The sequence below is a fragment of the Gracilinanus agilis genome, chromosome 2 (assembly GCF_016433145.1).
Source record: "Gracilinanus agilis isolate LMUSP501 chromosome 2, AgileGrace, whole genome shotgun sequence".
NCBI classification, from domain to species: domain Eukaryota; kingdom Metazoa; phylum Chordata; class Mammalia; order Didelphimorphia; family Didelphidae; genus Gracilinanus; species Gracilinanus agilis.
This window is the reverse complement of record NC_058131.1, coordinates 528132891-528150634: the sequence shown is the minus strand read 5'-3', so window position 1 is coordinate 528150634 and position 17744 is coordinate 528132891. Positions and strand designations below refer to the sequence as shown.

General features: G+C 36.8%; 1 protein-coding gene across 1 annotated transcript in view; it reads left to right on the top strand.

Moving 5' to 3' along the window:
- Positions 1 to 17744, top strand: part of RTF1 (RTF1 homolog, Paf1/RNA polymerase II complex component) — a 49159-nt gene that overhangs the window by 19166 nt on the left and 12249 nt on the right. Inside the window, exons 3-9 of the mRNA XM_044665118.1 lie at positions 8802 to 8949; positions 9833 to 10037; positions 12298 to 12412; positions 14934 to 15045; positions 15555 to 15690; positions 16088 to 16265; positions 16817 to 16899. Of these exons, the coding sequence (XP_044521053.1) occupies positions 8802 to 8949; positions 9833 to 10037; positions 12298 to 12412; positions 14934 to 15045; positions 15555 to 15690; positions 16088 to 16265; positions 16817 to 16899 (977 nt within the window). The remainder of the gene's footprint in view (positions 1 to 8801; positions 8950 to 9832; positions 10038 to 12297; positions 12413 to 14933; positions 15046 to 15554; positions 15691 to 16087; positions 16266 to 16816; positions 16900 to 17744) is intronic.

The following is a 17744-nucleotide window of genomic DNA, read 5'->3' as shown; positions in this document are numbered from 1 at the left end:
TATAGAGATACACATATTTGCAAGGTGGAAAAGTTTAAGGCTAATTATAAGTATTGTAGTTAGAGAAGGATTTTTTTAGTCTGCTCTAGACTCATTAGGTTATTACTTTTTTTAAAGCATGCCAGGAAATAAAAGATAGGAGTTCTAAGAAAGTCTTAAAATATTTGGAAGCTTGAAATTTTCTAGCACTTTGTATGTTGAATAGAAATGTTGTTTGTAAATAAGAGCAAGCAGCCAGACACTTTCCTTAACTCTTTTATAGGAGGGTTTGCAATGGGAGAGTTGTTGGGAAATGACTGTGCCATGACAAAATGTATCAATTTTTAAAAATTGTTTTAAGTGACAAGAAGAAAAATGAACAAGTATTGAAAAACATGAAATAGTTCCAAGGCTATGGTTGAGAACCATATAATATGCTCTTATAAGTGGAAGGAAACTTGAAGTCTGCTGGTCCAGGCTCCTCTTATAGAGGTCAGGATAGTGGCCCAAGAGGCATCCCCCTGCCTCCAGTCCACACAGTAAATGGAAACCATATTTACTTGGCATAAAATGACAACTTCATATGATAGTAGAACAGCTGACTTGCAGCCTTTCTCTTAAGTTTGTGGTTATTTGCCTTGTGAGTAAGTGCATGAAGAATCAAGCCTAGTCTCTCCTTTTTTTCTCTTTAAACCCTCACCTTCCATCTACAAATCAATACTATTTATTTGCTCTAATGCAGAAGATCAGTAAGGACTAGGCAATGGGGAGTTAAGTGACATGCCCAGGGTCACACAGCAAGGAAGTGTCTGAAGCCAGATTTTAACCCAGGTCCTCCAGACTCCAGATCTGGAGCTCTATCAGTTGTGCTACCTTAGCTGCCCCTGAAAATTTCACTTTCTCAATTTTACATCTCAGAATATGCTTTTTCTTCCCCCCAGTTGTTCTACAGATACTGTCCTTTTCCCTATATCTCCTCCAGGTGTTAATTAATTAATTGCCTCTGTTCTCTGTTGTTGGCCTCAACATTTTTAGATTCAGTGAAACCTCAGTAATTTGACATAATTGGAGAGGGATTAAGGATGGTGTAGGATAGTGATGGTGAACCTTTTAGAGTTGGAATGCCAGGCCCTGCCCCCACTTCACCTCCCAGACCAAGTGCTGAGGGGTATAAGGGGGGTTAGACCCTATCTTAGAACAGGTGAAGAGGGGGAAGGGAACAGCTCTGCCAGAGTCCCTCTGCCTTTCTAGTAATGGGGTGGGAGGAGCCCAGAGAGAGCCCTCTGCATGCCATCTTTGGTACCCATGCCATAGGTTCACCATAACTGATTTAGAAGGTTCCATCTAAATTAATGACAATTCTGAGTAAAAGAACATTATTTAAGGTTTTTACTTATTAAGAATAATAGTAACAATAGTGTTGACATAGAATAAGTACTTTAACCTAGATCATTCATATTAACACATTGAATGCACAGGAGTAAATATTGAGACCATAGCACTTTTTTTCTGAACCCTAATGTACTCATGAATTGTTCTTTTTTGTGTTTTTTTCCTTCCTGAGTGACTTTTTTTTTAAACATTTATTAATATTCATTTTTAACCTGTTTACATACTTTATGCACCTACTTTCCCCTTCACCCCCTCCCCCCCACTCTCCCCCCACCCATGGCCGACGCACATTTCCACTGGTTGTAACATGTGTCCTTGTTCAGGGCCTATTTCCATATTGTTGATAGTTGCATTGGTGTGGTAGTTTCGAGTCCACATCCCCAATCATGTCTGCCTCAGCCCCTGCATTCAAGCAATTGTTTTTCTTCTGTTTCCTCTCCTGCAGATCTTCCTCTGAATGTGGGTAGCGTTCTTTACCATAAATCCCACAGAATTGTCCTGGGTCATTGCATTGCTGCTGGTACAGAAGTCCATTACATTCGACTTTACCTTATATCAGTCTCTGTGTACAATGTTCTTCTGGCTCTGCTCCTTTTGCTCTGCATCAGTTCCTGGAGGTCTTTCCAGTTTACCTGGAACTCCTCCAGTTTATTATTCCTTTGAGCACAATAGTATTCCATCACCAGCATATACCACAATTTGTTCAGCCATTCCCCAATTGAAGGACATACCCTCCTTTCCCAGTTTTTTGCCACCACAAAAAGTGCAGCTATAAATATTTTCGTACAAGTCTGTTTATCTATGATCTCTTTGGGGTACAAACCCAACAATGGTATGGCTGGATCAAAGGGCAGGCATTCTTTTATAGCCCTTTGAGCATAGTTCCAAATTGCCAGCCAGAATGGTTGGATCAGTTCACAGCTCCACCAGCAATGCATTAATGTCCCAATTTTGCCACATCCCCTCCAGCATTCATTACTCTCCCCTTCTTTCATTTTAGCCAATCTGCTAGGTGTGAGGTGATACCTCAGAGTTGTTTTGATTTGCATTTCTCTAATTATTAGAGATTTAGAACACTTTCTCATGTGCTTATTGATACTTTTGATTTCTTTACCTGAGAATTGCCTATTCATGTCTCTTGCCCATTTTTCAATTGGGGAATGGCTTGATTTTTTATACAATTGATTTAACTCCTTGTATATTTGAGTAATTAGACTCCTGTCAGAATTTTTTTGTTATAAAGATTTTTTCCCAATTTGTTGTTTCCCTTCTGATTTTGACTACATTATTTTTGTTTGTACAAAAGCTTTTTAGCTTAATATAATCAAAACCATTTAATTTACATTTTGTAATTTTCTCTAACTCTTGCTTGGTTTTTAAAATCTTTCCTTTCCCAGAGATCTGACAGGTATGCTATTTTGTGTTCACTTAACTTATTTATAGTTTCCCTCTTTATATTCAAGTCGTTCACCCATTCTGAATTTATCTTGGTGTAGGGTGTGAGATGTTGATCTAAACCTAATCTCTCCCATATTGTTTTCCAAATTTCCCAGCAGTTTTTGTCAAATAGTGGATTCATGTCCCAAAAGTTGGGCTCTTTGGGTTTATCATATACTATCTTGCTGATGTCATTTATCCCCAGTCTATTCCACTGATCCTCCTCTCTATCTCTTAGCCAGTACCATACCGTTTTGATGACTGCTGCTTTATAGTATAGTTTAATATCTGGTACTGCTAGGCCCCCTTCCTTCGCATTTTTTCCCATTATTTCCCTTGATATTCTTGATCTTTTGTTATTCCAAATGAAATTTTTTGTGTTTTTAACTGTCTTCCATCTTTTTTTTTTATTTTTTTAAAATTGTATTTAATTGATTAATTAAGAGAATTTTTCCATGGTTATATGATTCATGTTCTTTCCCTCCCCTCCTCCCACCCCACTCTCGTAGCCAACGTGCAATTCCACTGGGTTTTACATGTGTCTTTGATCATGTCTTCCATCTCTTGTCTACTGGCATGGTTTGCTATTATCAGTGTGCCAACTCCCCTTCAAATTTGTGGTTTTTAATCTGCTTATAGTCTGGGGGACCAGATAATGAAGGATGTTAAAGCTTTTGAAAAGAAAGGTGAACGGCCTGTGAGTGAGATCTGAGAGAGTCTCTCCTGAGTAAAATATATCAGCTTTTAGAGGTGATAATCTAATTTGGCACCCATAAAAATTTGCTTCTTGGTTAGACTGGATTGTCAAGGTTGTAAGATAAGGGAGGTGCTACTGTATCTAGATACTGACAAAATCCTATTACAGGTGTTTTGCATAATAAGGCTGCTACATATGCAAGCCTTCTTACTGATGCTTTTACTCTTGTATAACAAATTCTCAACCCCTATAGCATTTATAATTATATATATCATCCAGTTTATCGTTTTGTGGTATACTACCCTTCTCCTTAGGCTATCTTGGGCAACCAAAACCCTCAAAACAGTGTTATGCCACATGTCTTGCCTTTTCCATCCGGAGTAGAAAGGGTAGTAACCTTAATGAGAAAGACAGCTGTTTAGGACGGTCTCATGGTGAGTTCAGGGAGCTATTTTAATGTTCCACTCCCAATCCCAATTATGCTTTTGGATCATACCAAACAAAAATTTGTGTGGGGGGGGTTGGCCTTGATAAGTCCATGCACTGATTAACCTAAACTGCTGTCTTTTTTACTATTCTCTCACTTGATCCTGCAGTATTCTTGAGTGTCACAGCTTTTATCTTTCCTGCCTTTCATCATAGCAGATTCTTTGGAAAAAATAGTATATATAGTAGCTGCCCCCAGTTCCTCATTATCCACTCACTTGTAAACCCCCTTGCAATTTGGCTTCCAAAATAACTGCTCTAAAACTGTCTTCTAGTATTCTCTTAAATGCCAAACTAGGTATCTCTTCTTTCCTCCTCGTCTTTCTTCTTGTACACTTTTGACTACTCTTATCCTCTACTTCTGACTGTATGACCAATTTTTTCCAACCTTCTTTGCTAAATAATGATTAATGATAATAGTAGCTTAACATTTATTTAGTTCTTTACTATGGTCCAGACACTGTGCTAAGTACTTTATAGTTATCATCTCATTTGATCCTCACAACTTGAGAGTTTGGGTCTGTTATGATCTGCATTTTACTAATGAGGAAACTGAAGTAACCAGAGGTTGAGTGACTTGCCCAAGGTCACACAATAATTATCTGCAGCAAGATTGAAACTCAGGTCTTCCTGACTTCAGGCTCAGTGTTTGTCCACTATGCCAACTAGTTGCCACCTAGACCATTATCCATTTCTTGTACTCCAAAATGTAGGTGTCTCTCAAGGCTCTGTACTGAGATTCCTTTTCTCTCCTTTTACTCACTTGGATTGATGCCTTCCCTCATCTTTGCTAGGGATATGACTTCCAGATCTACTTATCCAGTTCTAATTAGTTTTCTGAATGTCATCTTTCATGCTGCACATTTCTAGCCACATGTCTCAGTAGTTTAATAACTGTAGCATGTCTAGAACAGAGTCATTTTCCTCTCTAAACCCCCAAACTTCCATAGTTCTCTTGGTGATAACACCATCCTCCCATTTTTATATAGTTCAGTCATCTTTGTACCTTATCTTCACCCCACATTTAGTCGGTTGACAAGTCAATAATAGCCCCAAATTTTTACTTCTTTTGCCTTCTTCCAACTCACCTTAGTTCAACTCTTATCACCAGTTCTCTGAACTATTAAAATAGCTTCCTAATTGGCCTTCCTAATGCCAGTCTTCCTTTTCTAATCCTTCCACAGAGTTGCCAAAATAATCTTCTTAAGGCACAGGTATAACTGGGTAATATCACTACCTTAAAACCTTCAGTGGCTCCCTATTTCCTCTAGGATATTATACAGTTCTTTTCACTTTACATTCAAGGTCCCTCACAGGCTTATCACTAACTTTCATTTCAGCTTGTTCCCCTTCATAAATTCTGTTCTAGCTGAACTGGACAACTAATTGTTATGTGATCTCTATTTCATTTTCTACAGCCAGTGCTTTCTTTTTTTAAAATGTAATTTTTATTTTATTTTTAAAACATATTTTTACAGGGTTACATGATTCATGTTCTCTCCCCCTCTTTCCCTCCACCCTCCTGGAGCTGACAAGCAGTTCCACTAAATTATACATGTATTATCATTCAAAAACCTCAAATCACATACCCATATAAACAAGTGATTCTACTACAATCGTTCTTTCTCTAACTGTGGATAACATTCTTTTCATAAGTCCCCGAGAGTCATCCTGGATCATTGCATTGCTATTAGTAGCAAAGCCTATCACATTTGATCATTCCACAGTGTTTCTGTTACTATGTGTAATGTTCTCCTGGTCCTGCTCGTTTCACTCTGCCTCAGTTCATGGAGGTCTTTCTAGTTCACATAGAAATCAAGCAGTTCATCATTCCTTATAGCACAATAGTATTCTGTCACTATCATATACCACAGTTTATTCAGCCATTCCCCAATGGAGGGATACCCCCTTATTTTCCAATTTTTTGCCATCACAAAAAGCGTAGCTATAAATATTTTTGTACAAATAGATCCTTTCCTATTTTGAAAAATCTCTTTGGGGTACAAATTACAGTATTCTTGAAAAAGAACCCTTATGTTCCCATCCACATCTCTTTTTCATAATGTTTATCCTTTTTCAGGAATTAGTGCAAATACCAGCCCTTCCATTGAGCCTTCCCTCATCTTCCCATCTAGAATCATAGGATTTAGAAGTGGATGGGTCCTTGTTAAGTTGTTCAGTCATTTCCAACTCTTTGTCCCCATGGACCCATAGCTTGCCGATACTATCCATGAGATTTTCTTGGCAAAGATACTAGAATAGTATGCCATTTCCTTCTCCAGTGGATTAAGGCAAACAGGTGAAGTGACTTGCCCAGAATCACATAGCTAGGAAGTGTCTTGAGTCCTGATCTGAACTCAGGTCTTCCTGATTCCAGGCTCAGTGCACTATCTACTGAGCTAGCTGCCTCTTAGGGTGGACCTTTAGTATTGTCCATCCTGGTGGTTCCCATTTATTGGTTCTCTGACAGGTTGGAGATAATGTTCAAAAGAATTTGTGTTAAAAAAAACTTTTTTTAATGATTCTTTAAGCAATAAATAAGTCAGTTATGTTACAAATATGTTTTTCTTCTGTGACAAGCATATTCATGTTTTAAGCATTACAAGTTTGCTTGTACAACAATTCAAAACTGTCATGATCACATACACAATGATTTTGGTATTTACTCTTTGATTATGTCAAACTCTACCCACTTCTGACCAAGTGCAGCATGTTCTTGTAGTTTCTCAAATTTGTCATCAAATTGTTTCCAAACTGCCACTAGAGTTCAACATTCAAGTGCTAATTTGATTTCCAACAGATAGTAAGATAAGATGCATGTGCTTACTCTCATTTTTGTTCTGAACACTGCACCAGAGTATAACATGTTATAATTATATAATGTCCATTTGGTGCCTTTAGGAGAATTTATCATTGTAGTTATTGGAAGCACTTAATGAATAAATTTTAAAAGAATATTGTTGGTAGCATATTAAATTACTCTGGGGATTCAAAGTATATATTTTGTTTTAAAGGAAATTTTTTTCATTTTTAAAATTAATTAATTTAGAATATTTTTCCATGGCTACATGATTCATATTCTTACCCTCGCCACTCCCTGAGATGACGAGCCATTCCACTGGGTTATACATGTATCCTTATTCAAAACCTATTTCCATATTATTAACATGTGTTGTAGAGTAATCATTTAAAGTCAAAATCCCCAATCGTATACCCATTGAACATGAGATCAAGCATATATTTTTCTTTTGCATTTCTACTCCCACAGTTCTTTCTCTTATCTCTATGTACAACATTCTCCTGGTTCTGCTCCTTTCACTCTGCATCAATTCCTGGAGGTTGTTCAGTTCATTTTTTTTTGTTTGTTTGTTTTTAAAAAGGGTTCCCCTATCTAGTCCAAATCCTTCTTCCCTCATTTTACAGATGATGAATTGAGACCTAGAGAGATAAAGTCCCTTCTCTAAGATCCCACATAATTAGCAGCTTCTCTGACTTCAGATTCAAAAAATTTTTAGCTGCTTCATCTTCAGGAAGTACCATGATAGAGGAAATAGTGAACAAGCTTTGGAGTCAGGAGAATTGGGTTCTTATCCTGTCTCTGATATATGCTGGATGAATCAGGTTACCTTAGCCTCCAGACAACTCTAGGCCTACAAAGTGCAAGATTGTTGTAAGTCTACCCTGCCCTGATTCCCTAGATGAGAATAAAATAGAAATTCCTCAAGTGCAGGGACTGTTTGGTTTTAGTTTTTGTGTTCCCAGATACTGTCTGACCCTCAGTTTTTTCATCTGCAAAATAGAGATAAACTCTGCCTTTTCCCTTTTAGGGCTCTTATGCAAATCAAATGAGGTAGTGTATATAGTATGAGGTAATATATATAATAATATATACAGTATTCAAGTATAAAGTTATAGTACTGCTATCCTTGTTGCCTTCTTCAACAGTAAATACCCTGAATATTAACATGGCAAACCTCTTTGGGTTTATTGGTTAAGAACCGTGAAGCCAGTCTGCTACTTGTGTTGCAACTTTCATGATTATGATTATTCTCAGTGTGCTCTTGTAAAATTTGTCATGATCTATTTGATATTGGTAAATGCATATACATGATAGGGCTGCTTATGGGAATGGTTCATAAAAATCATTCCCTCTCACTTTCCCAGGCTAATCCTGAGCAACCCCTATTCAATAATACTCTTCTCTTTTACCTCTTCATTCAGTTAGGTTTCAGGTACAACCTGCGCACGTTCTAATAAAAAAAGTTTCATCCTAACTATTTGTGTTTGATGTCTTACAAGGTTTCACTTGGGTTATGAATAATATAAGAAAACATGTTAAAGGCACAAACAATCCTACTTGAATTTATTTTAGGATTGCTATGACTTATCCTAATATCCTCTCTAGGATAAGACAAGAAAAGCTTCCGTTCAATCCTGTCCCATATGTTCTCCAGCTTCTCCACTTTTGGCTGCTATCAAATTTTGTTGCACTTCATGTCAGCAAACCTTTATCATACATTACTTTAAGCACTCTGGTCCATTCAGCATAGCCTTGTTCTTCACACATGACACTCCATTTTCTGTCTCTTTGCCTTTGTCTCTATATCTAGAATGTACTTCCTTCTTAGCTCTTTCTTGAAGGGATTATTCCATTTCTTTCTCTTTCATCTCCAAGATCTAGCACTGTATTTGGCATATAGAAGGTACTCAGTACTTGTTTCATTGTCTTGGTAAAAACTATACAAAATTTTTTCCCCTCCTTTCAAAATTTAAATCCTTCTGTCATTTTTCCAACCCTTTCTTCTTGCAGTGGACAGTTGGAGGCTCAAAAAATAAGAAAAAAGGAAAAACTGGGAAGATAGAGAAGAAGGGAACAATGAAAAAGCAGACAAACAAAGCTGCTTCCTCAGGTAGCTCCGACAAAGACAGCTCAGCTGAGAGTTCAGCCCCTGAAGAAGGTAAGGCAGGAGTCTATAAGACCTAGCTGTCAATTCTTTTCTCTAAATAAAAGTTTGCCACAGTTATTAAAGGATGAAGTTGGACAGTCTATATTACAGAGTAAGATTTTATCTATAGTTTGTTAGGATTTCCATATCTTGTCTTCTGTAGATGCTGAGAAAGTATATATTAGCTGAGTTTTTTTTTTCTTGATTACTCAAGACATGACAGAGACAAAAAATCCCTAAGTGACACCCATACAAAAATTAACTTTTTGGAACTCTCACTTCCAAAGCCAGGAATCAGTTGCCAATCTAGAGTTTAGTATGCAGTTGTTAAGCTAGAATAATAAACTTAAAATTCCCTTCAGAATAATTTTGCTACTTGTAGGTGGCATGAACATGAGCTTGATCTTGATAAATTACTAAATATCTACATATTGGTTAATTAGATTTTCTCTTCTTACCTAATTCCGTTTTAGTGAATTTTGCCTATGGATTATCGAGAACTCAAGTTTGTTTTTTATTTAAACTTTCTATCTAATTTTTGCAATGAATCTGAGTTGGTGCTAGAGCTGTGAAATGGTCTAGAACAGTGATGGGCAAACTTTTTAAAGAGGGGGCCAAAGAAAAGGAAATGCTCATCTGTCAGTCTGTTTCTAAGGTAACTCTTTCGAAGTTTCATTGTATTGTATCCTACTCATTGTATTCGTCAGATTAGGAATAATGTCCCCCTCCCCATCTGGCCTGAGGGTCATAGTTTGCCCATCACTGGTCTAGTACAGTTTTTTGTTTGGATAGTCAGGGCTAAAAGCTAGCAAGTGGATGTTCTCTACATGTATGGGTGGTTTCATCAACTTTATTCAAATATCTTAAACTCCTAACATCTAGAATTTCATTTCAGGTGAAGTGTCTGACTCTGACAGTAACAGTTCCTCCTCCAGCTCAGATTCGGATTCTTCCTCTGAGGATGAGGAGTTCCACGATGGATATGGAGAAGACCTCATGGGAGATGAAGAAGATAGGGCCCGTTTAGAACAAATGACAGAGAAGGAGAGGGAACAGGAACTATTTAACAGGATAGAAAAGAGAGAGGTGCTTAAGAGAAGGTAATGGCTATTGATATGTGACTTTTATTCTCTTTTCTCATTTTCTTCTCCCTCCCCTCAAGCTTTACCCCCAAATAGAAACTGGTCTTTGGGAATGTGACTGTTTCTTTATCGTATTTTGGCTTATTTAAGCTCTACTTTGAATGTTTGCTGGAGTTCATGTGTTAGATAGATTCTAGAACCTTGATTAACTTTCATAATCATTAACTCCTCCAGTGTCTCTGGAGGAAAAGGTGTGGTTATATCTTTCTCTGCATGTCAGGAACTATATTATATAGGATCTTTGCTTCATTCCTTATCTTCCCTTCTGCTTTTCCTCAATTACAAATAATATTCATAAAGGTTCGTATACAGAAAGCCAGTCTTCTGTTTAGAATAGAGATGGAGGGGGCAGCTGGGTAGCTCAGTGGATTGAGAGCCAGGCCTAGAGACGGGAGGTCCTAGGTTCAAATCTGACCTCAGCCACTTCCCAGCTGTGTGACCCTGGGCAAGTCACTTGACCCCCATTGCCTGCCCTTACCACTCTTCTGCCTTGGAGCTAATACACAGTATTGACTCCAAGACCGAAGGTAAAGGTTTAAAAAAAAAAGAATAGAGATTGATTTGCTAAAGAAAACAATGAAAAAAACAACACCATGTCTTGATTTTCAGGCATCAGAAAACTTTTAAACCCAGAACTTTTGAAGTGAATATGAAAGCAAGCACAGTAATATATTCTGGGAATCTACTTGGCCACATAGTATTTAACAATTTTATCAATGATTTTGAGTGACAATATAAGATGGCATGCTTATCAGATTTAGATAATATAAAACATTGAGCAGGAGTTGGTCTGCCAGTGCATAAGTTCATAGATAAATTTCAAGGAGTTTGTGAACTTCTATGGGGAAGAAATTATATCTTTAATTTCCCTACTATCTAAATGAAATTTTTCATTTTCTTCAATTATGAATGTATATATAGTGAGCATTATTCTGAGAAAGGGTTCTACAGGCTTCACTAGACTGCCAGAAGGGGTCCATGACGCAAAAAAGGTGAAGAGCCCCTGCTTTTGAGGGATAACTAACATGCTAGATGGCAGTGTCTGAAAAAAATCTTGACAGGGTAGAACATTAACTGAATCTAACAAGAGTGGTAAGGATAGGCAGTGGGGGTCAAGTGACTTGCCCAGGGTCACACAGCTGGGAAGTGTCTTAATCCACTGAGTTACCCAGCTGCTCCCTTGTGAAATTATTTTAAAATGAGCAAAAATTGCTTTTCACAGCAGTTTGGTTTTAGAAAAGAAAAGAAAGGAAAATTGATAACTGGAGCCAGGTAGGTGGCTCAGTAACTAGAGAGCCAGGCCTGGGGTCAGGAGGACCTGGATTCAAATTTGGCCTCAGACAATTCCTAGTTGTATGAACCTGGGTAAGTCACTTAATCCTAATTGCCTAGCCCTAGCTGTTTTACCTTGGAATTGATACTTAGTATCAATTCTAGGACAGAGGGTAAAGGTTATTTTTAAAAAAATTTTGTTCAGAAAGAATTGATAAATAGATAGAAACACTGAAGACATATACAATACTTTTTTTTCCCAAATGATACTGTTTCTAATGCAGGGGAGATACCTGGAAATTTTGATGTTGCCTACAATCACATAAGTTAATTTTTTTAAATAGGGTTTTAAAAAATAGAAATAAAAATTTGATTGGCAAATACTTAGATGAGTCCATGTCCCCATTATTAAATTTGAAAATATTTCTTATCTCTTGGCAGGATTTTGAGGAAAGACTAAATTTAGGTCTGACCTCAGTAATAATAGGATCATAGATTTAGATTTAATTGTAAAAGACTTGAGAGATCATTTTGTTCAACCCTCTCATTTTACAAATGAGGAAGCTAAAGTTCGGAGAAGACAAGGCAGGGGACTTGCCCAAGTTTCAGTATTGCTTCTTATACAATAATATCCCTGTCTGTGACATTGTGTTGAATGGAATAGAACTGGATCAAGATTGTTCTGTTTATTGGGATTTTGCTCTTTATTCCTTAAGTTTTTAGGGTTTTTTTTCTTAATACAGCCCCCTTTTTCACTAATTTGGGTAGAGGACAGGTACTTGAAGTCCTTCTTCCAAAGACCAAACCACTTATGAGACTCTTCTCTCCCATATCAAATTTCAGTTCATGAGCATATTTATTAGTTTCATTTCAGTTCATGAGCATGTTTATTAGTTTTACCTACATTTGCATATGTTCTTTAAAATTTTTGTATATCTTTTACCAGATTTGAAATTAAGAAAAAATTAAAAACAGCTAAGAAAAAAGAAAAGAAAGAAAAAAAGAAAAAACAAGAAGAAGAACAAGAGAAGAAAAAACTCACACAGATTCAAGAGTCCCAGGTAAGAAATTCATTTACTTTTTGGGCCTTCTGAAAGTTTCTGTATTATCATGTAAATACAGTCACTGAGAAATGTTTATTAAGTAAGTTTAATGTTGTGCTTATGAAGTTAGGTTCCAATTGAACCTGGAAAATATTTTATAATACTGATTCTGTCTTGAGTTTCATTCAGCTCTGGAGACATTTGGAGTTTTTTCCATTCCCATACATTGTAGGTTCTGGCATTGGAACTGTCCTTTAGGATTTCCTAGGATAAATCTTGAACTTGAGAAGATATCTTTTCATTTTGGCCTTTCCTCCAAATAAAATGGCACAAGTTTTTCCCCACTTGAAAGTTTTTTGTTATCCTGGCTTAATGACAAAAAAATCAGGAGTCAACAAACTATTTGTGGCCTGTGAGACAAAATCCAGTCTATTGTCTTGTTTTTATTTGGCCTAAAAATGAAAAATGATTTTTACATTTTAGTAAAGCTTCATTGGAACACAGCCACACTCATTGGTTTATTGTCTGTGGCTGCTTTTGCACTATAATGGCAGAGTTGAGTAGTTGTGGCAGATTGTATGTGGGACTTTCATCGCATCACACTGCTGCTCAATATAGTACAAATCCAAGTGACATAGTTATGCTTCAGTACCATGAGGATTGCCATTCTGTGATTTTGTTGTTGTTTTTTAGTTACTAGTGCATATTCATCATGACAAAACAAGAAAAGAAGCCAGGTGAGGGGAGAGTTTTCTGCTTTTTTTGGTTTGTTTGGTTTTTTAAGCTGAGGGCCCAAATCAAGTTTTTTATGAACTAGAACCACCCTCAGCCACTGCCATTGAACCCTGAATGGCTTTGGAAAAGAGCCTTTGCTTCAGATTTGATAATATTTCTTAATGAATTTAATCTAAAATTACACAGCCATATATACAAGTACAAAATTTATACTGAGGCAAAAATCAATTGGATGAGAACTAATTTTTGAATCAAAGGTAATGTCAAACTGCTTTATACACTTCCTGTGCTGTTAAAAATTAAAATAAGAATGAGATCTTCATTCTCACACAACTCTGCAATGAATGTGTTTTTTGAGCTCAAACTACAGTTCCAGCAGCATTTTTTGTGCAAGTGCACAAGAAATTTCCACATTTCAGAATCCTTTGCAAGAATTAAAATTAAGAGACTGGTCTTAAATTAATAATATTATTCAATCAAAAGTAGTAGGAGAAAGGATGGAAAAATAGGAGAAAGATATGTAGTTTACTTACTGCTCTATTTAGCTTGCTATGCTAAATCTATGGCCAACATGAGGACCTTCCTAGCCACGCTCACAAAGCAGTCTAGTTAGTGATAAATGCAGAAGCAAAGAGACCAAAATCTGCTCTTGCCTCAGTTTATGAAATCTCTTCTTCACCCACTAACTCCCACATGTCACATCTCAGGAGCCAACCATGACTCTCCATTTTGCCTGCACCACCCAGCAGGGCCAGTCCAGGGGTCATTGCAGGGAGGATCATCCTGCCCTCCTGGATTTGTGATATTCTTGACTCCATTTTTCTGGCTGCTGTTCTACCCTCATGACTAAATTTACCCAGTGATTTCCCTCACACAGTCCTTGATTCCAAGCCCCACTCCATGTGCATGTAGTTGAAAAGCAAAAGGGTAAATTTCCTTTTGCACACCTTTTAACTGTTCAATTGAGGATCTTCCACCTAACCTTCAAATGGAAGTTATTAATTTGAAATGTCAGGACTTGATAAAAGGCAAATCTTAAAAAAAGATTCTAATAGAATTCTATAAATGGCTTTCAAGCAATGAATATGTATACAGTTAAAATCATACTTATGGGTTGATATCAATATTTGGCAGTACCAATCTCTGTGAAAAGATATTTTCAGAGTTGAAATATGTAAAAGTCTCAGAGAGCTGCATTGGCAATCAATTTTGATGATGGGGAAGAACACTGTCTTTGAACTACAATTAAGTAAAATGTTAAAGAATTCTAGCCTACTTATTAGTATACCTTTATTACAAAGTTTTTATTATCATTAATTTTGTTAATAAAAACTATGGAGATTTGTTTTCTTTTGTTATGCAGATTCCTGCATAATATCCCCAATTTTGCTTCTTGGCCTGCAAAGCCCAAAATACTTATTATCTGTCCTTTAAACATTGACCCCCTAACATAGATCCATTTTTCCATTCACTACACAAGTCTATATACTTCATACTGTCAACACTCGGCAAGTTAGGACTAAGCTAGCTTTCTGATTCAAGTTTCTTTTTCATTCTAGAACCTGTTTAGATATCAGGAACACAAAAATAACTTGTTAATAAATACAACAGAAATCTTTATTACTTTCCTTTGTTTGTCCAATGGATTTATACTTTCTATTCAGATAAATTTTAAATTTAAAAATAACAATAAACTCAATATAACTTAAAGGAATGTGATTGATGCTGTGTATGTGAAAATTATCTAATGAGCTGCTGATTTAAAAGCAAAAGATATTGCATATTCATCCTATTAATCTCATAGGTCATGTCCCATAACAAGGAGCGACGTTCCAAGAGGGATGAAAAACTAGACAAAAAGTCTCAGGCCATGGAAGAACTGAAAGCAGAGAGAGAAAAACGGAAAAATAGAACAGGTGAGACAGAGTTGGTGATGACTTACAGCCTGAAATTTACTTTGGTTTAGAACTGGCATCTTTATGACTTTATGATCAGGAACATCACTAAGAGTCTACTTAATTTCCCTTCTTTTCAGGTCCCTTAGACCTCAAATTAAATTTTCCCAAAAAAATATGATCCTAAGACTCTTGAAATATTTTTCCTTAACTAACCTGTTGGTCAGTTTCAGAATCCATCAAAAATAAAAGAAGGACACTGGGATGAGGTGATCATTGTGGTACCAGAGACTCATTTTCTAAACATTCATTAATGTGAATAGTCCTCAGCCTTAGCATAATACCATGTTGCGCTTATATCATTATCTGAGGTAACAGAATCTGAACAATTTTGAGAATCTGCCTCTTAGCTTTAATTGTAACAGGTTGGCCAAAATAGATATCTCCACTCCCTTCTTCCACTATGATTTTCTTATAAGAGTAACTGATGTTTCAACATTCTGTGTCATTGATTCTAATTTTCTTTTCAGCTGAGCTGCTTGCCAAAAAACAGCCATTAAAAACAAGTGAAGTCTACTCTGATGATGAAGAGGAGGAAGAGGATGATAAGTCCAGTGAGAAGACTGATCGCTCATCTCGGACGACATCCTCTGATGAAGAAGAGGAGTAAGTGGGAAGTATCTTAGTTGGATGGGTTTTAGTCAAGTGTGTCTGATTATGAGGAAGATCCAGTAGCTTTCTAGTAGTGTGAAAAACCTGTTTCAACTATGAACTTACTGTCTGGCCTTCCTTGCATTTAGTATGCCTGAACTGGGGTCTGCCTTTACCACCTGCCTACTAGTAGATAAGATCACAGATTCTAAATAATTTCAACATGTTAGTGTATTGTATGATTATCAGATGTCTTTAGAACAGTCTGCTTTTTCTCCTGCTCAGGATACTCTTTGAGTTATACATAATAGACACTTCTTTGTTTAACTAGATTTAGAGTTGGTGTACCTTGTTGCCTGTAATGCTTGATCATAATGAATACTTTTATCCACTACTCCTTTATCCATCCCAGAAAAGAAGAGGTTCCTCCAAAGTCCCAGCCAGTTTCCCTGCCTGAAGAGCTGAACCGGGTGCGATTGTCACGACACAAATTGGAACGATGGTGTCACATGCCTTTTTTTGCTAAGACAGTCACAGGATGCTTTGTACGAATTGGCATTGGGAACCATAACAGTAAACCTGTCTATCGGGTAAGCATTTGTTTTCTTGACTTCATGTGGCCACAAGGCAGTATCACAACATTGGAAAAGGATAATTTTTTTTTTTGCCTGAAGAAAATTGGGACAAGTACAGTGGATTAAGAAGGTGATTTGAATTGGCAAGTAGTATCCACATCACATAAAAGTTTTTATTTCCTTCTAGACCAAAGATAGGAAATGAGTTGTTGGTATTTAAATGAAGAGCTATTGCAGCATTATCCCAGTGACTACTCTTTTTGCTTAGTATTAAAAAACTGCTGTGTTCCTGTCAGAATAAAGTTAAGAGAGGTAGCTAAGTAGCACAGTGCAGCTGTTCTGCCCTCAGACACTTCCTAGCTGTGTGACCCTGGGCAAATCACTAAATCACTTTACCCAATTGCCTAGGCCTTGCCGCTCTTCTGACAGAGAAAAGGTAAGGGTTTAAATAAAATTTTTAAAAAGAAAAAGAAAAAAAGAATGGTATCAAGTAGCCACTTTCCATAGGAAAATTGGGTATCTAAGGTCTCGAGTTTATATTTTTGACTGGTGTTTCCTTCACGTAGGTTGCTGAAATCACTGGTGTTGTGGAAACAGCCAAGGTTTACCAATTGGGTGGCACTAGGACAAACAAAGGATTACAGTTGAGGTAAGAGAAATGGATTCTTGAGGACTTAACTTTCTTTGTCATGTACTTTTTGTCATATGTTTTGTTGTTACTGTTTAGTATTGGGGGTTAGAATTCAAGATAGGATAGTAGATAGTATTCATATATAATCATTAGTAAAGGTCAGAAATGACTTCAAATCATTGCTTATCTCAAAGTCTCAATGTATCCCTGTCTTATTTCCCAGTCTGCATATAAAAGAACTAATGTGGAGTAGGGTGAAGGAAATATAGGAGACTAAAGGAAAATGGAGAAATAATAAATGTCTCAAGAGAGTCAAGCTCTTCATGTGTGGTCCCCTATTAAATAGAACAGAAAAGAAACAATTGCTAGAAACTTGTTTAATTAAAACTCATCAAAAATACATTAGCAAACCAAGTACAGTTTGATTTTTTTAAAATTATTGTTTAAGAGAATATATAAAAGATGTCACAAGAAGTAACATTGAGTATCAGTATCAGAATAGCTTTAGCAGAAAGGAAATCGTGAGAATGCTTTTCAAAATGGCTAGTGCAATGAAAAAATCAAGAGAAAACTCAGACTTATCCAAAGTAAATGATAAGAGGAATTAAAAGAGAACTGGAGGGGGCAGCTGGGTTGCTTAGTAGTTTGAGAGCCAGGCCTAGAGATGGAAGTTCCTAGGTTCAAATGTGACTTCAGATACTTCCTAGCTGTTTGACCCTGGGCAAGTCACTTAACTCCCATTGTCTAGATCTTACCACTCTTCTGCCTTAGAACCAATGCATTTGATTCTAAGAGGGAAGATAAGGGTTTAAAAAAGAGAAGAGGGGAGGGAGGGAGGGAGGGAAGGAAGGAAGGAAGGAAGG